The following is a 21,129-nucleotide window of genomic DNA, read 5'->3' as shown; positions in this document are numbered from 1 at the left end:
ATGGTATGCAGCATAATACAGTTTGAATGGAGCGGAAATATGGTAAGATATAAACTGGTTTGATGGTATTTTTCCTAGCAACTCAGTAAAATTTAACTATTGCATTGCTGTCTGAAACAAGTCATTCCAGTCCTAACTGAGGAAGATGTGGTGCTGTGCAAAGCTTTTCCACAGGGCCTCGTGTACCAGCGCTGTGGCCCAGTTGCAGATGGGCACCTGCTGGTTTTGCAGAAGGGGCTGCCTGGGAAAAGGCAGTGGAATGGCCCAATCTATATTTTGGTGGATTATATTATGCTTATATGAATAACTGCTGTCTTGTAGATTAATATGACATTGGTAGATTCAGGTGCATCATTTTGTATCTTTTGTGTCTGCTAGGCTGTTTTGTGTGGGGTTTTTTTTTACCTAAGATCCTTTCCAAATTTCCTTCTGTATCATGGCATAGAACTTCAGCATCTTCCCGTGCACAAGTTTGTGAATGTCACTGTCAATGTATGCTGGAAACTTCTGGTCTGGTGGTTTTGTTGTGTTTCTGTGATGTTGTCGAGGAGTTGGATAAGGCCATTTATAAACAAGTCTGAGTTTCTCTGCAGCTCAGGCCAGGAGTGCATCCTTGGGGCTGCTTGGCTTGAGGCTTCATATTTCATCCTTTCTCCCTGGGCTTGTGCCAAACCCTCTGTGCTGTAATGTACCTTTAAGAAAGATTTCCAATGCCTGTTTAAAATCTGCACGTGGCCATGAGTCCCCCACTTTTTAGTTAAGTTGTTAAAACTGTTATTATTTTGTTATCATTGAAAATTGATGCTGCATAAACTAGTTTGAATTTGACTGGCTTCAGCTTCCAAGCACTGGATCTCATTACACCCTTTTCTGCTAGATTAAATACCCATCTGCTCTCTGCAATCTCTTTCCTGTGTAAGTATTCATAGTCTGTGATCAGGTTGCCTCTTAACCTTCTCCTTTATGAACCAAATAGGCTGAGCTGTAGTCTCTCCTTGTAAGGCAAGTTTTTCCAGGCGCTCTAATCGCTCTTGTAGCTCTTGTCTGAATCCTTTCCAAGTGTTAGAGGAGGTAAGGAATAAACCAGCTAAGCAGGGGAGACCCACTTTTGTTTGATTGAGCAGTTCGGTGTAAGGAATTGTTCGGTCCTATTGAGAAGATTGAGAGGTACATCACGACGAAGAAGGAAAACAAAGCAGCATGTTTCATTTGGCAAATGGAGGGGAATCCGTGGCTCTCTGTCAAGCATCGCTTTTTTAAGCAGCCCTGTCTTCTCAGTCATTAGCAGAAATTCCAGCTAAACTGTAGCTGCTTTTCCTTCTTGGTGCCTCAGTCATACATGTTTGCCATCATGCTCCAGTTTCGAACTGTGTGGATAAGGTCTCATGTCCTCTGATGTCTGGGGTAAAGTTTCCATGCTTTGTCTAATGCCAAAATTAGCACTAAAATGACTGTGAGAGGTTCCCAGTAGAAGCATCTTAATAATTGCACAGTTTAAAATTTTTTAAGGGCTATTCTAAAATAATATCTATTATTTGTAACTTTAAATATATGTAATAGACACCCTATCTGCTTTTGTAAAATAAAGCATCTTTATGCATAGCTTAGCTGGTTTATTAATAGGGCTTTTCTGTACAACTTTAGGGTACAACTGTCGTACCAAATAATAGTATATATAATATATATAATTTGATATAACTATAAACCAGTGAGTTGAGGAAATATCCAATTCCCTTTTTCTGATTCACGTTTTCTAAATAGAAAAATAACTGCCTGTAGGCAGATGTGGCTATATCCTCATGCCATACAATTAAATAATTTTTAATAATACTTTTATCATATAATGTTCATCAGTATAAACAACAAATGTGAATAATTGAAGATCTTAGTGAGGTCTCCATGTTGATTGTCTTGCCAGTGGTTTGTTTGTGCTGAGCATTTGGGATTCAATGGAAATATGGAGTGACGGTGTTCTGATTTAATGCTGCTCACATTTAAACATGGTACATAGTTAGGATGAAGCTTGAATTATTGAAGAATCAGAACAACTAATCCTTGATAAAATCAGAATACTTTAAAAAGTTTAAGTGAATACTTTGTCCTTCAGATTATATGACCTGAAAATAAAAGTATGCAAAAGGATTTAATAAAACATAGGCTATCCTGCGTGAGAGCTCTCTCAAGGCTTTTCAAGGAGTAAATGGTTACCATTACCAGAGGTAATGTACTTCATTTGCTTTCCTAAGAAGCTACTTTGATATTAAGAGAAACTCCTGAGCTAGGATTGGAATTTAAACTCCTGAAGGGTATTTCATCTTCTGCCCTAACGTACCAGTTTGATTCTGAGGTCAGCTCTATTACTGGCATCAAACTGGCTTTAATAATTTCAGTGTTATTTCTCAAATTTTAATTCTTTTTTTTTTTTTTTTTTTTTTTTTTTTGTTTCTGCAGCATCAGTAACAATTTTTAGCCATTATGTGCTGTGGTTACAGTGTAGCTGGTGATGGCTCTGTTCAGAGTTTGCCATTAAAAAAAATCCTACATGTATTAATATTTTTCTCCCTTACTAGTTCTGCATTTTAAGTGCAAAATTTTTTATTGTAAATAGGAAGGTATAGTAGCTATTTCTCTTTCATTACACAGCTATAGTTGGCTCCCTAGAGTACTTCTCTGAGCAGAATTTCTCAAGGGAACAGTACTACATGGGTATTTTGAGGGCGAAGAGATTCCCCTCACCTCCCTTCTCAATAGTGATTCAGTGGAAATATCTGTGTAAAGAAGGTAATACATATCTGGGTGTGTTTAATTAAAAATCATTTATTCTTCTGTGTAACAGTTTGTATTTTGGTGTGATTTTGATAAGTACTGTCTTTGCAAAATAAAGCCATCCTTTGACTGTAGTAGGGCCTGATTTAGTGTTTGCTGTGGTCAACAGAGAGCTCCCACTTCATTTTTGAGGGATTTGGTTCTGATGCACAAAGAGGGATAGCTGATCCACAAGACTGTTCAGCTGTGCTTGGGATAGAAAGAATAGAAACTGCACACTGGAATATGGTACTTACCTTTAGGCACCTGGAGATGATGACCCAATGGAACTGGAAACAAATACATTTTTGCCATTTTTGCCATTTCAATTCCTATGTTGCATGAGAAAGTTGCAGCCCATTATACTCACTGCTTAATCTTTGAGCTGCTTTTTCCTCCTTGCTTTAAAATGCTGTACCAGTTCCAATACAAAAGATCCCTGTTTGCCTCCTGGGTTTCACAAGCACTTGCATGTATGATCTTTACATGCTATGTTTCTTCTAAATTTTCCCCTTTGGTAGCCTTTGTGGTGGGAAGTGTGAAGTGTAAGGTGAGGGCTCTCAAGGAACTGGTGCAGTGTAAACACATCTTCACATATATACCTGCTTAGAAATTTGGCTCAGATGAACCAAAAACACCCTCAGCAAAGACACCCTCTTTGGTGTTTTATACCAAGCCTTGTGTTGACAAGTGAAGGTATGAACACTGTACATAAACATTACCTTTCCTTCCCTTGCTTTTGGCACGAAGAAATGCCATTGTTTTAATATATAAAATTCTTCTGTTTGGCATGGTAGGCGAGTTTGATTTTGGGGCAAGGTTATGGCTCCTTTTTGTTACAGGTGTGCATTGATCTCATTTATTTATAGGTGTAAAACAGAGACTGGAATTTCATCAGGGGCCAAATCCCCCTCAATTTGTTTAATTGGACTTGCTGTATGCAAAGGAATGGCAGGCAAATGCATTAAGTATTCATATTGCACGCTGGTTTCTTAGGTAAAAATAAAAACTATTCTACTCTATCATGGTCAAGTAAAAGATAAGAAAACTTACTTCCAGTTGATGAGTGAGGGATTACATTCTGACCTGCGTGTTGGTTGGTGCTGATCAGTTACTTGGCAGACAGCAGGGAAGCTCCAGTATTTCGTGTTGTATGCTACTGCACAAATAATAATACTACTTCCAGTTCTCACAAATTATGATTATTACCCAACTGCTGATGACTGTTCTGTTTTCTTAGTCTTCCCTGGAAAGCTCTTTTTTGCTGCCATAGGTCTCTGCATGCTTCCCTGCAATCCTGCTGCTCTCCAGTAGGAGGATTCTGTCAGAGTTTGCTGGATTACCGGGATAATTTGCTTTCCTGGCATGTTTTTCTTGTCCGTGAGGACAGACTGCTCAAAAGAAGAGAGACCTAACCTGGTGCATCAAGATGCAGAAACCAGTAACTGTCATTAGTTGGGAGTTAAACCCTCCCGGTGCTGAACTCGCAGTCTTCAGGAGCAGCAAGATTGATGTATCTGTTGCTGGTTTAACATGCCAGCCTAGCCTGATTCCAAGCTGAGTTGTAGTGTTATTATCCTTCAGTGACAGATATGTGCCGTGATGGTGATCTTTGACCTGCATAAAATAAGTCAAAGGAACAAAGCAAAACTTCAAAGACCACGAGTGTGCCCAACACTTTCAAGCTTATGAGAACAAACTGTTAGCATGAGTATTGCAGAGATTTAATAATTTCATCTCTACCTTAGCATGTTTTTGTAATTAGAAATCAGACAGTCAAATTTAGAGGTTGAATTTCTTTTTCTCTCTTTTCTTTTTCTCTCTTTTCTTTTTCTCTCTTTTCTTTTTCTCTCTTTTCTTTTTCTCTCTTTTCTTTTTCTCAGCAATCAATCCTATGCCTTGATTTTCTTTTAACATTTTGCATATCATATACTCTGATTTATCACAAAAAATGCATGTTGCATATGCAACTAGTAAAGAGCACTTATCGTCCTGCTTTTGACAGAACAAGTCATTTGAGCCAGCTGCAGTAAAATTTTCCTGATTTGGATTAATGAGCAGGAGAGTGATTGCAAATTCAAGAATTTTCTGATGTAGGGAGCCTGGAAACAGCTATAAAACACAGAACAAATGCACCCTATAATGTACTTCGTTCATTTATTTTGTACCATAAGGATAGTTTTGTTTTAATTATTTATGATAATAAACTTGTAAATAAGGCATTCTGCTATATTTTGTAATGATAATGAAACTTGAGTGATGCAGGCCCTCTCCACAGCATCCTGGTATTAAACATCTCTTGCAAACAGATTAAGGAGTTGGTCATGTGTGGTTTTAGGAGCTGGTTTGTTACTTAAGTAGGGGTTAAAACCTTGTTTTCTCTTTCTCTCTTATCTTTCCCCTCCCTTCCAGTTAAGGGGCCTAATGCTGTTTCATCTATCAGAAATAGCCACTGTTAGAAAGAAGCTCTTAATTTAGGCTCAGTATCCTGCACCTTTTAATGGATGAGAGCTCAATGAAAGCATCTTAACATTTCCAGACATTCTCAGCAAACTTATAGTGAGTGTCACAAATCTGCTCTTGGACTGCTTTTATTATCATGCTCAGTGTAACAAGGAGGAGTTGGAAATACAATTAAAATGGCCTTTGCAGGTCACCTGTAAAATCTTTATGTGCAAATTATGGCAGGTGCAGCTCAGAGGCTCTACAGTAGTTCATTTCTAATGGCGTGACTTCTTTCCTCTCACTGGTAATCTATTTAAGCAAAAGTTATTGAAGCAAAAGGCATTTCCTGGGGAATTAATGATTGTGTGGGAGGAGTTGATAACCTAAAGTAGAAGTGAGGGCCATCTATCCCAGCCCATCATTAGTCTCCAGAAAATGCCTTGTAAATCAGATCACTGATTTACTGATTTTTTTTCTTTTTAATATTTTTGACTGTTCAATTTCCTTTTTTTCTTTTTTTAAGAGAAAAAGATGAAGAGCATTACCAATTTGCTGTCTGTGTTTTTAACGATGCTCAGATACCGTGCTTATATTTATTTAATCTGTTTTAACCTGGTAGATTGATGATGTACTAAGCAGTGCTTAAAAACTTGACAAATAATAATAATGTATGGACCATTTATCCAGAATTAATGCCTCTCTTCTAGCCACTCGGAGTACTTTTGCATTTGTTAGTATTTTATTAATTTGATATTTATTAGCCTCCTGAGTGCTAAAATTGAAGTGTTACTTTGCTGTTGGTGATAATGCAACTAAAAAGTGAAAACCACTAAATAGAGTATTTATGGGAACATTCAGTTTATGTTTAAACCCTTGCAACATGAAGAGGGGGGTTATGTTTTCTGGTAGGTATTGCAAATAGAGATGCTGTAATACCAACTCCTTATCACTGAAAAGGGAGGTTAATTGAGCTGTAGGTACCAGGACTAAGACATGGGCAATAGGAAATGGTTCCAATCCTGCTGCTGCCACTGATGAATCCTGTGGCCATGAACCAGCCCTTTAATTTCTCCATGCCTCAGTTTCTCAATGCTTGTTGCTAATGGCAATTAACTGCTTAACTAGTGTTTGCATATTGTTTTGAACTAGTAGCTGTTAGGAGAGCCTTTGTTGCCAAATTTGTAAATATTAACAACGGAAAAAAATGGGGGATTTATCTGACAGCTTCCAGGTTTGATTTCTGTCGTTTGGTGTGACACACAGTCCCAGTTTCTCCCTTTGGCTGATGATTTCTGTCAGCATTATGAGATGGAGGCCTGTAAAATATTAAATCTTATAGATCAGATCTGACTAAAAAATCCTATTTAGACTAATACTCTGCTGTGATTGTGTTGTAATCCAGTGAATTAACAGGACGATTTTTAAAAAGTAACCTATGTTTTATTCAGGGAAATACTTAACCAGAATCTGTGCAGAATTGAGGAGTGTAGTTGGTACAGTTTCCTTAAGAGGGTTTATCCTTGTTGAGCTGACCTGACAGAAACCCATGAGATCAGTAAGAATTGATACACCTTGCTCTCCATAAGGGCAACTGAGATATGGAGGGACCAAGACTATTTCTGTTCAGGTAGTGAAGCACTGACGCATGGGAGAAAAGAATCCAAGGAGCCATATGAGCAGATGCTTTTATATTTATAGAGTATATTCTTCCTGATATTAATTTGGTACAATACCAGTTAAAAGAACATAAAGCTGTAGTTCTGTCTTATGACTGCTCCTTAATGTGTTTAATATCTGGCCAGCAATAGTGAAGAAATCCACACGGCTGCAGCCAGATGACCTCCTTGAAGCTGAAATAATTAATTCAGATGTTTAAATCATCAGAATAAGCAAAGGTAGATGTGAAATGAGGCTATACATTCCCCTCAGAGGAAAGAGTGAACTTTCTAGCTGGTGTTTGACTTCACATTAGGCTCAGTTCATTCTGCTCCTTTCCTCAGCTCTGTCAGGGCTCTTGGTCTGATGTTGGCATCATGGCTCAGGGTCAGGCTGGATCTGTCAGAGCCCTTGGTTTTGTGTCTTGGGATTGTCTGAACAACTGGTGGGTGTTACATGGCTATAAAATCCACTCTGTAGGATTGTTTTCTTGAGCAGATGTTACACTGGCTTTAGAGCTGTAATTATTCTTTATTTATGTCTGGTTGCTTGAAACTGGCATTTAAAGAATGACAGGTTCTGTGGTAATATAGAAATGAGGGGGGTTGAATTACATATACAGTGTGTTAAGTTAATGTGAGGAGAATAATCCACATTGTGAAAATGAGAGAATCCTTCCTAGACCGACAGAAAAATGCTTTTTTTTTTTTTTAGGCTTTCGGTGTAGCAATGCAAGACTTTCAAGTGGAAAATTGTTAGTTTACTATAATGAATTGAAACGTGAAAAAAACAAATATTTAGTTAATTGCCTCATAAATCTGTCTGTTACTATCAGTGAAATTAAATTGATAAACAGTTCTTTAAAATTAATTTCCACATGGCAATGTGCAGATTTTATTTTATTCAAACCCTATTAGATATTTGTATGAAAGAAAACATAAATTTAAAGGGTGTGTGTGACAAAACACACATTTCCTACCATGGGTTCTGAGGTTTTAATACATTTGGCGTAATGAGGAGAACTCAACATTTGTTATTTTCAAAGGCAATACCAGCTGAAAATTGAAGTACATCATATCCTTGTGATTGTATCATGTCATTTGCTGTCAATACAGCTGAACTTGGAGTCCTTTTGCTGCTGGGATCAGAGGGCCGGGCACAGGATGCTTGAAGGTCTCATGTGGGTTTGGGCTCCTGCCAGGGCTGAAAGTGCTGCAGGAGCCCGAGGGGAAGGTGGGATCTCTCAGGAGGACTATGAAGCTTATTTCTGGTGCTGAGAGGAGGAGTTTGGTGTTCTGTGGTCCTGTATTGCCTCCACAACCACAACTTTTCCCAATCCTGAGCCTGCTGTAGTAGCTCTCGCAGGCCCTTGTTATGAAAGGAGGTGGGAAGCTGAGTGCTCTTGTACTTTAATCACCTAATGACATTATGCCCTGTGCAGTATCAGTTTGTCAAAGTAAGTGGGGCACTACACAAAATTAAATCATTTGATATACTCCATCCTTCCAGCAAATGTAATAAGAACATCCTTTCTGACCTCTCCCAGTGACATTCAGCAGGAGAAAACTTGTCTCACGGTGTATGACCCAGTGTTCTGGAAAGGCACATAAAGATAATTCCTCCTTGCTATGTGGTGGTGTTAGATAGTCTTAAATTTCAACTTGGTAGTTGTCATCTCAGAGCTCAGAGGTGGATGAATGGTTGCAAGTTACAGCTGGTCTTAGGGTAAAGTTTAATGTCTGAGAGCTGGGACTCCTCAGTTTTCTTTCCTTAGCCATCTCTTCTTGAATGACTGTCATCACCTGGCTTAAATTTTCATTCCCTCAGTTGTTTTGCTTGACAATAGTTGCTCCATCCCAGAGGTGTAATTGGGCATGGCTTGATCTGATTCCTAAAGTGCTTTAAGATCCCCAAAGAAACCAGCTTCAGGGACAAAATATTAGTGATAACAGTGACCTGTAAGACTTCAGAGGAAGGAGGTTGCAAACACATTTTCATTTAACTTTAATAATACTTTAATAATCAAAAGAAGAAATGTAATGTTTAATATTTAAACAAAATTGCATTCCCTTTCTTCTCATGTTAAGTGAATATTAAAGCAGGATAGAAGCTAGTTTACATATTTTTACACTAGACTATTTTATTATTAAATAGTGAAATACGCTGGAGTTGGCCAGCCTCCAATGAATATGATTCAACTTACATTGCATTTTAATCTGTGCATGTTACATAGTATAATATTTCTATTAGACAAATGGTTGATGGTAGTGAATTAAAAAAGGATGCACTTTTGTTAAGTATCCCATTGTGTTCATGTTGTAAAAATAAGTGATACTCATTTGCTGATTGACAGCAGAAGGGACAGAAATAGGTTTTTGGAGTGCAAATAACTGTAATTTAGGATGCAGTAACCCCTGTGTCTGGTCTTAAAAGTGCAGGGTATTGTTAATGCTGGGGAATGTGCACATGGGATTCTCCAGAGACTAAAGAGCACAGGAGCTTCCTCTCTCTTTGCCTGTGGTGCCCCCCAAAAACACCTGTGAATTCTCTTCTCACGTGTTCAGTACAACAGAATCTTTTTTAAGCAGTGACATTTTTGGACCTGATGTGAGTAGTAAACCTCATTCGAGTTAAGACAGTAATTTTCAGATGAGTTGTGCAACTCCTTGCCACAGCATATTCTGTTTGAGAGCATTCTTTGGAGAAGAGTCTTCTAGAAGTGCTAAATATAAATATTCTAGGTCCTCTGTACTTAACACACAGCTTCATGTGCCCAAATTTTCTCAGGGCCATGGCAGTATTTTGGGGAGTGCTTTGCCCTGTTCCCAGGGGCTTTACTGGGCCTGGGGCCTGGTGCCTGTTGTCAGAGGCAGGATGGGTTAAACAGAGCTTTGGTCTGACCTCCTTCTGGGAGTCTGGCCTTAAGTGGCCTTGTTTTCTTCGTTGTGATATTTCAGTCATTCATGAAGTCAGTTATAGATGTGAGGTTTCAAACACATTGAAAACATAATGGGGGAAACAGATACAGTTTCTGCTTGTCTCTGGGGAGCTGCAGTACTGGGATAATCATTTGCATCACACCCACCTTAAAAATTCAAGTAATTTCAGACATGAGGTTGTAGTTTTAGCCAGTCTAAATAACATTTTTGTTATGATTTTACTCTGTCTAAAGAAGTATTTTACAATATTAAGTGCTCATTTTTAGCTTGCAACTCCCAGAGCGTATTTCAAACTTGTGTAACACCTACATGCCATATCCCTAATTACACAGCATTCCCTTGTTGAGTTAAATTTAAGGATGTTGTTTTTTTCAGGGATCATGTTACATTTGGTTTACTTTTTCTCTGTGACAGGGTCTGTGATCTGCTGCTTGGTGTGTGTGTGTGTGTCTGTGTCAGTGCTTATTGTGGTATCGAGGCAAATTTGATTATTCCCCTGTCACTTAGTTGAGGTTTCATGTGCACAATCTGTGACATCACTAAAACAAAACAAATATGTATATGTGTATATAATTGCTCTTTAGTTCAAGGTGATAATGGTTTGTGGGGTAGATTAGGAAACTTATTTGGTATCTCACTTGATTTTTTTTTTTTAAAAGAAATTCTCAAATTTCATTTATTTACCTTTGTCAACCAGGAAATCTCTGCCGTCAATATCTATTGTACGCAATGACCATGGGAGTTCTGTATCTCTGGCATGTGCTGATTTGTACTTAGGAGTCTTTAAACTCTTGACAGTGGATAAAAAAAATCTCTGTTTAGCATGAGGAATATAACAGAAAATCTAGTTTATACCATGAAGTGGCTGCGGCTTAGAGCTGGCTGTGTTTTGAGACCTGGCTTTTTTGTCATTATTAAATGGCTTGGTCCCATCCAGCCGTCATTGAATTCACTGGGAAAATTGCCAGTAGCATCAGTTGAAGTTGAACTATGCCCTTAGAGAGGATGTAAACCTCAGCAATGCTGATGAACTTTGTGCTGGGTTGGTGAAATTATTTTGTCGTACTGTATCCAGTGTTTATAAATGAGGAATAAACATTATATGTTTGCTGAAGGCATGAACAGTATTTGTTATAGATTATCTCCCTCACTAGAAGCCAAGGATGATGATAATCCATTGACCTGCTGACTCTGAATATCGTTAGGAAAAATAAGCACAAAATATTATTATTCTCTTTTAAGCTACGTATTGAGGAAGTATACTTACAGCTTTTTACCGGCTAGGCTCATAGTTCAATGCCTTAGAAAGCCTCAGGCAGCCTAGAGAGGTAGCACAGGCAATCCAGCATTTCAGTAGCTCTAAAAGTGGCAAAATGGTAGCTGCAAATCTAATACCACCAGCAGAAGCAAAGAGGGTGATATATAGCTTTCAGCTTGCCTAATTTCCAGTTAGAAGCTTTCAAAAAGAAACAGATGACAAGATGTTTGCAGAAAGAGCACAAGCCAAAGAGGGCAGGCCCCCTCTCGGGTCCTTCTTTTACTGGGAGAAGGGGAAAGGGGCGGACTGGGGGCGGACCCGGGGTGACCGGCCAATCAGACACTGCTGTTAAAGAGTTTGAGTTACATTTGGTTTTGCCCTCTTGGAACAAAGGGGTTCTGAGCGCATGGCAGAGGCAAGTGTCTTGGAGGGGGAGGGGAAGCTCAGAACAGGCAGCAACAATGTATAACAGGCACCTTGTTTCTGTGAAGCTTTTTAAGGTTTGGTGGAAGAAGGTTGAAAATTCGGAGCTTGAAATGTTCTAGGTTCTTTCCATCCTGATGAGCACTAGGTCTTGTGAAGCTGAAAGATCACTGCATCTCCTGCAATTTGGTAGTGCCGAAGATGAGCAGTATATTTCACAACAGCATTGAAAAGGGGATGGAGGTGGACTTGAATTTAAATTGAGAGCACCTTGCATTTATTTGATCATCTCTGTCCTTTCCTCTGGTTCTACTAAAACACATGGAGGCAATTATATAGGGTTTCAACTGAGAGAAGAATAATTTATGTAAAAGATAATTTCTTTGGCCAGACAATGTCTAAATAACAAGCAATTAAATTATATTAGGCTCACAGTACTATTTTTTGTGCACTGCAGCCTCAATCAGCCTGTACGTGTGCACTGCACACCAAGACCTGCATGAACTTCTCCCTCAGTCTAAAATTGATGAATGAAATAGTCATCCTACTGAATTCTTAATTTTCCTGTGGTGGTATTCTTCAGCACACGTTAAGTTTAAGAACATGTGGTTAAAGAGCTGCACAGCATGTGAAAATACTCAAGGGAGCAGAGGTGCCTGGTAGTAAATGAATGCATTTATTAGAGCTGTAGCAGCACACAGAAGCATTTCTGCGATAAAATACCCAAGCAGTTGATTCTGCTGATTCATCTGTACCCAAAGGTTGTGTTAATCAGTGATTGTTTTCTGACTCTTTTAAAAGACTAGATTTATTTCTGTCTATTCTACCATCTCTTGCATATCATTGCCAAAGTTTCAAGCAAATACAAACATGTAGATTCCATTTTTAAGGAAGCATCCTACAGGTCCCCAGGAAGTTTTGAGTTGCAGTATTAAAATTAAAAAAAATTATATTTACAAGAAAAGATAAAGACAAAACTGGAGTTCCAAAATGGTTTTCAGCTCAGGTGTAAGAATGTAATCTGTACATATTAAGTGTTAAGTTAAAGATTTTGAGTTTCTAGATATTAAAATGCATTTTAATCTTTGAAAATGGTACATGTACAAAAATAAATGGACATTTTCAAGAAATGTTTCACAATTTGAGGTGTTCAGGTGAAGGAAAAACAGACTGTAACAAGCACTGTCAGAAGATTTTTATTGATTCAAATTAATGTTATGTCTTGGGAGTAATATATGTAAAATATACTCTTTGTAGCAGTGTTATGCTACATTTGCTATTAATGTGTATGAAGAATAATGCACAGCATGCAACTAAACAAAACTGTATTCATCTGTAGTACATTAATACAGAGTGCTGGTGCTGATGGGCATGTGAAGTATGATGGCAGCTAAGAAGTTGTTAGGAGATATCTCTGAAATATAGTCCATGCTTTGGCAAAGGCTTAATGGCTTCACTGCCTTCAATGAAATCATAACAAAACCCCCAATCCAAAAAACATTTAGAAATCTGTTATATTCTGTTAAACTCAGGAAATGAAACTGAGAGTTAAGGTTTCCTATTTTCTTTCCTATTCAACCCCTTTGTAGTAATCAGTCCTCTTACAGTCACAGCACATTACCCATTTAATAAACCTTCCTAATCCAGCCCTAGTGTCCTGAATGTAATTCATTTGATGCCAAAAATGCTCTTTAATTTCACATTTATGTAAGTTTGTTAGAGTTTATCAGTGGTTTATTGCAAGTCATAATTAGAATAGTGGATTCCAGGTGTTTCTGGAAAGTTGATATCAACACCTTAATGTGCATTCATTTATTTAAAGAAAAAAAAATACAACAAAAATAACCCCATAATGTTATCTTAACTAGCTCTTTTCTTTATGAATCCGATGTTTACTCTGAGAAATACCACATGTTGGAAAGCTATTTTATGTGACTGATGTTCTAATGACTGTTTGTCTTTTTTATGTCCTTCTGAAGATGTGGTTATAACCATTTTTCTCTTTAGGTTCCTTTTTTTCCCCTTCTTTTTCTTTCAGTTTTGCTTTTGTTTCTCATACCACAAATTTGAACTGACAAGAAGACTGTAATAGGACTCCAAAACATACCTTGAACACACATTGTTAAGCAAATTACAATTGCTGATGTCATTTACACGTGTTGCCTTTCAAAGGATGAACATGTTCATTTAATTTGCTTTTTAAATATCCATAACAGTGTCCCCAAGCATTTTAATAAAACAGAAACAGTTAATTATTGCCAAATAAGGGTACCCAAATATAGTGATCTGCAGCTTGCATTTAAATGTCTTTGACAGCACTTCTCCCTTGAAGAGAAAATTGTGTAAATTGCCAGTTATTATATTTTTTTAATAAATAAGTCTTGACTCTGTTTCTCTTTTCTTCCCCACCCCTCTGCAATACAGTTCAACAACCATACTTTCAGTGGGACCATTTCTATTACAGAGTGATTGAGCTCTGATTTACACATCAATTACCCAACTTCATGGAGATTTTCATGCTCCCCTAGCTGACATCAATGAAGCATAACTGCGTAAGCGCTTTATTTCATCCCAGTTTTTGATAACTCAGACTGATAACTAATCATATTGAAAGACAATGTGCTACGATACAGGAAACAATAAATGCTCCCCTTTGAAACCTCATCCGTTCTTTATATGCTTACTATTCAGGAGCTTATCTCTGCCATCCATTCCCCCACAATCGTTCCTTCCAAATTCATGGTCAGGAAAGGTTTGGGGCTGCACAATACTAAAAACAGGAGAAAACTGATGTAAAAATAACATTTTCTAGGTACTTGGTATGTGTGGGAATAACTAAAAAGAATGAGGAATATGACAAATACTAGCCAAACCCTTAGCTTACATTTCCATAATTCATCCAGGGGTCTCTTGGGCGTTATTTTCTTTGGAGGCTTCCATCTTCTGTATTCTCTATTAAATGGGCTACAGGAATGGCATTGTTTTTAATGCAAATTGTGAAGAGATTTAGGTTACATGGATAGATAACCACTGACCATCTCAAGTGTTTCTCTGCAGAACTGTTGAACATCAAAGTCAGAATATTCTATATTTTAAAATAAATCATTTATCTTGAAGTGCACTGATAGATATGTTCTGTGCAAGATACTCTCAGTAACCATTCATGTTATGAAAAGGAAGACAGCATTAAAGTAAATGTTAAATATGAAAGATACTAAGAACTTGTAAAGCTCTTCTATCATGGCTTGATTTTTCCCTGTCAAGTGGGAAAATTACCAGGACAAAGATGTAAGCTCAGTGGTGATAAACAGAGGAAGAGGAATTTTGCTATTTTAAGTGTGGTAGTGCTTATATTGTTTATCATTAGTGAAACAAAGACTTCAGATCAGCAGGGAAGATATGTTAAGTTGGCCATATTTCTGCTTAAATATCAGATTTTGAAATTCCTCTCATTTACTTCATGCATTTTATGACCTGCGATGAAATTTAAGACCTGAGGCTGCTTTTTCCTTTTTTCTTTTCCTCCCCCCCCCATTTGGAATAAATGCATTAAAATACCAGTGTTTATACTGGGAGAATCTGCATAGATGAAGGAAAGCAGTTCTTCTTCCTTTGTACAGTGCTGTGGTACTCTGCTTTTACATGAAATCAATGGAGTTACGGTGAGATAAAACTGGAGTTATGTACAGGTGAACTCCCATTGTAATGTATTTGTTAGAGGTAGTCTTTCACCTAGTTTGATTGCCAGGTGAAATGCTTTTTGCCTTACTTTTTAAAGGAGAACTGCACAGGTGTGGAAAAGCAAGTATATGTTTTAATCATGGGGGGATATCCTTGTTGACCTGAGTTGGATTTCTCATGTAAGTTAAATACACTCATGAGTGGATTTTGATTTGGGATGTTTAATACCTTGTGCAGGCAGGCATATGAGTTGGTTTTCAAGGAAGCCCAATTTCTGAGTTTACTTCTCCAACTTCCTGAGTGCTTGTGGGCAAAGTGAAAACTATGAAGCAACAACCTTGGGAAAGGACTTTCAGTTCTCAAATTTGTATAATTTTATATCCACTGTGTCTTAATTTAGAAGCTCGTGTTTATTTCTTGCTTCCACAAATTACAAACATTTCAGTTTGAGAACGTCTTTCATCATTTAGGCATATCTGATATTTTAAGGGGGGTGGAACTAGTGCAGGAAAATGTTTCATTTGATCGTAGTGTGTGTTTTTGTGAATTGAGACATGTTATTGAGAACAGCAACTACGTCTTCCTTAACTTGTGGATAAATGCTGGCTTTTTTGAATGTCATTCATTTATCCTCGTGGATGTATTCTGTCACTGCTATAAAGCCTCTCTGCTCCTGCTTTTTTATTGATTCTTTCCCTATCAGGCTCTTGTTTTGACTGAATCAACAGAACTGCATTCTGTTCTCATTCATGATTTGTCTGCAACATGAGGTGTTTGATCATTTTTCTCTCTTCGACTTTTTCTTAATATCACAGAGACTACTCCCTGAAACTTGTCTGGTCTGACTTCTTTCTTCTGCTCCTTCTTCAGTCTTTCAGGCTCTTTCCTAGTCTTCTGCACTTTGGGAGACTTCGGTGACTTTAGTTAGCACAACTTTGAAAATAAACCCCAAACGCTAGGGCTCAGCCTTTAGCTGGTGCTCTCATTTCATCAGCTTCCCTTTAACTCTTCCCTATAACCTCTTACTTTGTTGCAGTCTGTCCTAAAAGGTTTTTTCTTTTTCCTCCAGATCTTTTGCACCGCATCCTCTCATTTTCACCACAGATGACTGCGCTGTACTTTCCAGTGCCCCAAATTTTATTCTCCCTCTAGTTTTCCTTTTTGTAGCCAGCTCTCATCTGACTTTCATCTCGTATCACCAGATCCGCATTTTTAGCTTCCAGTCCAAAACCTACGTGCATGTCTGTTATCTTTTGCCTTGCTACAACCTCCTGCCTCAGCCACCTCCTCCTCTTCTCTGTTCTCCAGGGATTGGGCCAGATTGTCCCTGCAGCCATTGTGGGCTGCAGTGGGGGTGAAGGTTCAGCTCTGCCGTCCGCACTGACACCCTGCAGGCTCACACTGTGGCCTGAGCACCTGGCCTGTCACAGGGCATCAGCTCACCACTGTCCCTTAGGGTGCTGTAGCTGAGAAGAATGACAAATGGATGTATGTTGCTCTGATTGCAAAGCATTAAATACCAAATGCTGTTACTGAAAATGCATTTGCAGCCTGCCCCCAATGTTAACGTACCAAAACAACAATACAGTTGTAGTTGCTATTCTTTCTGCCATATGCAGCACACTGGTAATTTGTAGGTTGGTGGTCTCATGTGCTCCTGTACTATTCTTACTGCTCACCATTCCTGATTTTCTCAGATCTATATACAGACTTGCCCATTCAAATTCAATTATTAATCTAATAAGTGGTAACAAAACAGTCGAGCTCATGTATCCAAACCTCATTGTCATGTAACAGTTGTGTCTAGGGAACTGTCCTCTCAGATATAGTGAATATTGTGACCTACAGCTGTTTTCTTCTAAATCTCTTTTTAAAAAATGTTTACAAAAGTCTGTATTGTGATATCCTGCTCTCCTGGCTTTAGAGGAGTCATAGGAAGTATTTTTCATACTAGTGAGAGAGACTGAACTCTGGTGTTCCTCACAGTATCTGACTATAGTTTTCACTGACACCTTCACCACTAATCACATATCTGTATTTCACAGAACATTAGTTAAGCTGAAAATTAAACATAAGTCGCAGAGATTGCATTGTGGCCACGTTAAAAATTTCTGGAGAGCATCCCATTAGATTCTCAGTGCACTGCAGCCTCAAGATCTAATCAGCATCTCTCTTTGAATTACAGCATCTCTCTTAGAATAAATTGTTATCCTAATCTGTGTACAATCTTACAATATTTGACTTCCCATAGCCATAATCAGTGCCATGTCAAGCATTCTCATAGCAAAAGTACATTTGCAGAGAAAGAAGCCAAGTAATGGACCTGACAGGATGAACAACTACTTCCTTTTGCATAGATACTTCCTTTGCTTTGCCATGTGACTCTGCCAGTGGAAAATTTGAAATGCAGAATGCAGCTTTAATTTATTCTCTTTTGTGTTCTCACAAGAGAATATGTGAGAGTGAGATTTGGATTGAAGCAGAGGTAGCGATTTACTTAGGGTTTTGCTTGTGTTGTAACATGGATTCTCACAGTTTTGTAGTCTGTAAACATAGTTGGGGTCTAGGGCTTGAGGTGTGCCTTTGCACTCACCTCTTGGGTGCCTGAAATAGAAATCTTTCATACACACAATAAAAGAGAAATACCTTCACTATGTTGTGTTGGAAAATACTGTATTTTCAAACTTTTAATGTTAACATTCCAAACACTGTGTTAAGTTACTGCCTTTTAAAGTGATTATGCCACTTTGAGTTATGCCAATGCTGTTTTCATAATTTTTGAATTTGTGGTTTTGTAATGTGTCATAAAGCATATCTTAGTAGTCATAGGGTCTTTGCTGCTTTTTCTCAGATAGGATATGGTATAATGCCTCACTTGGTTTCCTAAATACTTTGCATGCTTGTGACCTTAGCTGGCTTTTAGATAACAAAATTCTGGAACCTCACATGAAGGGTGAGATGTGTTGTGTGCTGAACTCTCTGTACTCACTGTGTTCAGTGGCCAGATTCAGTTTGATTTGAATGTGTCCAGGATTTCACCCTGAAACCCCAGGCCAAGGAGGCCATTGGGAAGCTGTAAAATGCAGCTCTAAGTTTCATGAATAATTCTTTCTGAAGTGAATGCTGGCAGTCCTGGGATGGGACTGCTCCCATAGCAAAGATTACTTATGCAGGATATAAAATCTTGCTTAGACTAGATCCGTGAGACTGGGCTTATAACTTCACCATGACCCGATCTTGCTGAACAGTCTATGGGTCAAACTGCCAAAGAAATCTCTGGAAAGATCCCCCATGAGAGGGATAAATACAGTGTGTTCCTACTGCTCCTGGGCTGGATTATTTCTGGGTTAACCCCACCCCTGACTCCAGCAAAGCTGTGGGGAGAGGTGGAATCAGCCTTGGCCTCATCTTTGGGTACCAGTTTGGGAGACAGCTTGCATTCACTTACTCCCATACTTGTGGATTATAATCTTGATTTAGTATATGAAAGGAAGGGATACTCATTCCCCCCTTCACCTTTTAGTGAACAGGTTGCCTGTGATTTACAGTGTTACGTCAGCAATGTGGTCATGTGTAGAATAGTAAAGTGACTGTCCTTACAACAATTTCTCTTCTGTCTCCCTCAGGAATCCAGGAAACAGTACTATACCTTCTGCAGAAATACAGCATTGATTATAACAGTGTTCTGGAGCTTGCTTTTGGTGTTAGTGATGTCAGTACATCAGGAGGTGTTATAAACAAGTAAATTAAATAAAACAAAACATGGTGTATTTTCATCCTTCTGATTTGTAGAAGGAAAATGTAGATGGAAATCATTCAGCTCAGCCTATGTAGGTGGCTTTGCATTCAGTTTACAAGCCATAATCAAGCCTTATTCAATCCAAGTCTGAGTGATCTTGAATTGCTTAAACCAATTATTAATTCATATTTTTTATTTAGAAATCTCATTGTGGCATGTCTTTTTTTTTTCTTTATTTCCCTGTACAAAAACAAATGTATAAGTGTAAAGCTACATGGAGTCATCAGGCAACAGACATATGCTTTCCTGTGCTCTCCACAGGGCTTGCAGGTTCAAACACAACCTGCCTGAATCATAAGAACTTTAATTGAGTAGATAAAGAGGTCCTCATAATTATAAACTGCAGTAGGTATAACAAGAGGCTAAATACATAGCTGTGGTTTTAATTAGCTGGTGCTTCAAATTAGTAATTGTGGTTTCACTCAGAAATCAGTGACTTTATACACTGTTAAAGCCTCATCACTGTGCAGTTCATTCCTCATTATATCTCTCGGTGTGAAGCTTTCAATACAACATCATGCTGAGCTAAAAAGGCAAAAGTTGTAGATATTTGGTTATCTTCCAAGTGCAGTGGAGCTCTATGGAGATTTAATTCATTCTTGCCAGAGATAGGAGAATTAACTGTTCTTTGTTACAGCTGTAATATGTGTGTTTGTATGTAAGCATCTGTACATACAGGCTGTGTGTTGGATGTGTGCATGTATGGCCAGGATCTATCAGGGAGATAGTGCTTACTGCAGATAACATCAGGGCATGCACCGAATCTCCTATTCAAATTGTCATCTGGAATTCGGGAGCTAATTAACTGACACAAAGCAGAGCCAAAAGCCTTGTAACAAATCAGATGCGGGTTGAAAGCACAGAAGTGTCCCTTAATGCTTGTCACATGAGAGGTTGTCAGTGCAAGTTGAAGTATGCATCTTTTCCTTTCCTCTTTCCTTTGCTATTTTTTCCTCTCCTTCAGGGTTTTAATTATATCTCTTCCCTCAGAGGAGCAGGAGGTAGTTTGCAGAGCCAAGAGACCAAAGTACTTCAGTGCTATTCAGGGGAGAAGTGAGTGTGGTCTCTCAGCCTGTCATCTAGGTCTGGCAGGTGCACAAAGTAAGCTGACACACAGATAAGTGCCACTCACCATTGCTACCCTGAGAAGCTAGATCCTTTTCTGTGTTTGTGTGTAGAGTTATCTGATACTGGAATCAACCATCCTAAAATCTCTTCCAGCAGCCTGCTGCTACAAAAACACTTCTTAACCCCTCCTTGACATCTACAATGAAGCCGTACATAAATTTTAACAAGAAGTGGGACAGAATTAGGTGGTCTAAATCACACAAGGCTGAACTGGGATGGATGTTTAGTGTAATGGATTTGTAGATGTTGCTGTGCTTCCTTGCCTTCACATTTGCTTTCCCTGCACAGACACATGCTTTGTGGGCACACGTTTGTGTGTTTGTGTGCAGGTGCACAGGTGTTTACAGACTCTTAGTACAAGGATGTCAAAATGTATTTTATTCTTCTGCATAATGCTCTGTTAATTTGTAAACAATATTTGCATTGTTTCATTGAAACACTTTCCAATGGGCATGTCCTACTGCCCAATTTTGTGTAGTTTTATGGTTCCGTATTTAAATTTGGGAAAATTATTCAGTGGCTGTTTCTTTCAGAATTATCCTCGGGAGTTGCATTATTTCTGATGTTTTGTTGTCATTACTGATAGTAATAAACGTGTAACAAAATTATGGGGAAAATAATGTGTTGTCATTTTTTTCTTTCTTCAGTCACTATGAGCAAGACCGGAGTGCACTTAAGAGGAAGGAATGGGAGAGGAGAAACCAGGAAGTCCAGCAAGATGAAGATCTCTTTGCTTCAGGTTTTAACCTCTTTGGGGAACCCTACAAGGTAAATTACATTGTTATGTTCTGCATTTTCAGAATGTCTTATACCAATACAAATAAAGCTTCTCATCACCTCTAAGAAATTGAAGTATTGCATCTGCCTTGGTGCTTACACTCTTGAATACACTGATTATCCAAATCAGCATATGGCACCAGACCCAACTGAATGTGCTGCCCAGGTTGCTTTGGCAGAATGAGGAATTTTGGTTACAGTCCAGCTTAAGATTTCTT

The 21,129-nt window shown here is 38.4% G+C and overlaps 1 protein-coding gene across 7 annotated transcripts in view; it reads left to right on the top strand.

Annotated features, from left to right (window-relative positions):
* The window catches only part of AFF2 (AF4/FMR2 family member 2), a 336,131-nt gene that overhangs the window by 64,738 nt on the left and 250,264 nt on the right, over positions 1–21,129 (top strand). For all 7 annotated transcript variants that reach the window (XM_039571747.1, XM_039571748.1, XM_039571744.1 and 4 more), the window contains exon 2: positions 20,782–20,902. In XM_039571747.1, coding sequence (XP_039427681.1) covers positions 20,782–20,902 — 121 coding nt within the window. The remainder of the gene's footprint in view (positions 1–20,781; positions 20,903–21,129) is intronic.

This window comes from Corvus cornix, chromosome 4A, assembly GCF_000738735.6.
Source record: "Corvus cornix cornix isolate S_Up_H32 chromosome 4A, ASM73873v5, whole genome shotgun sequence".
Taxonomy (NCBI): domain Eukaryota; kingdom Metazoa; phylum Chordata; class Aves; order Passeriformes; family Corvidae; genus Corvus; species Corvus cornix.
The sequence above is the reverse complement of the archived record's forward strand: the minus strand, read 5'-3'. Positions and strand labels throughout refer to the sequence as shown.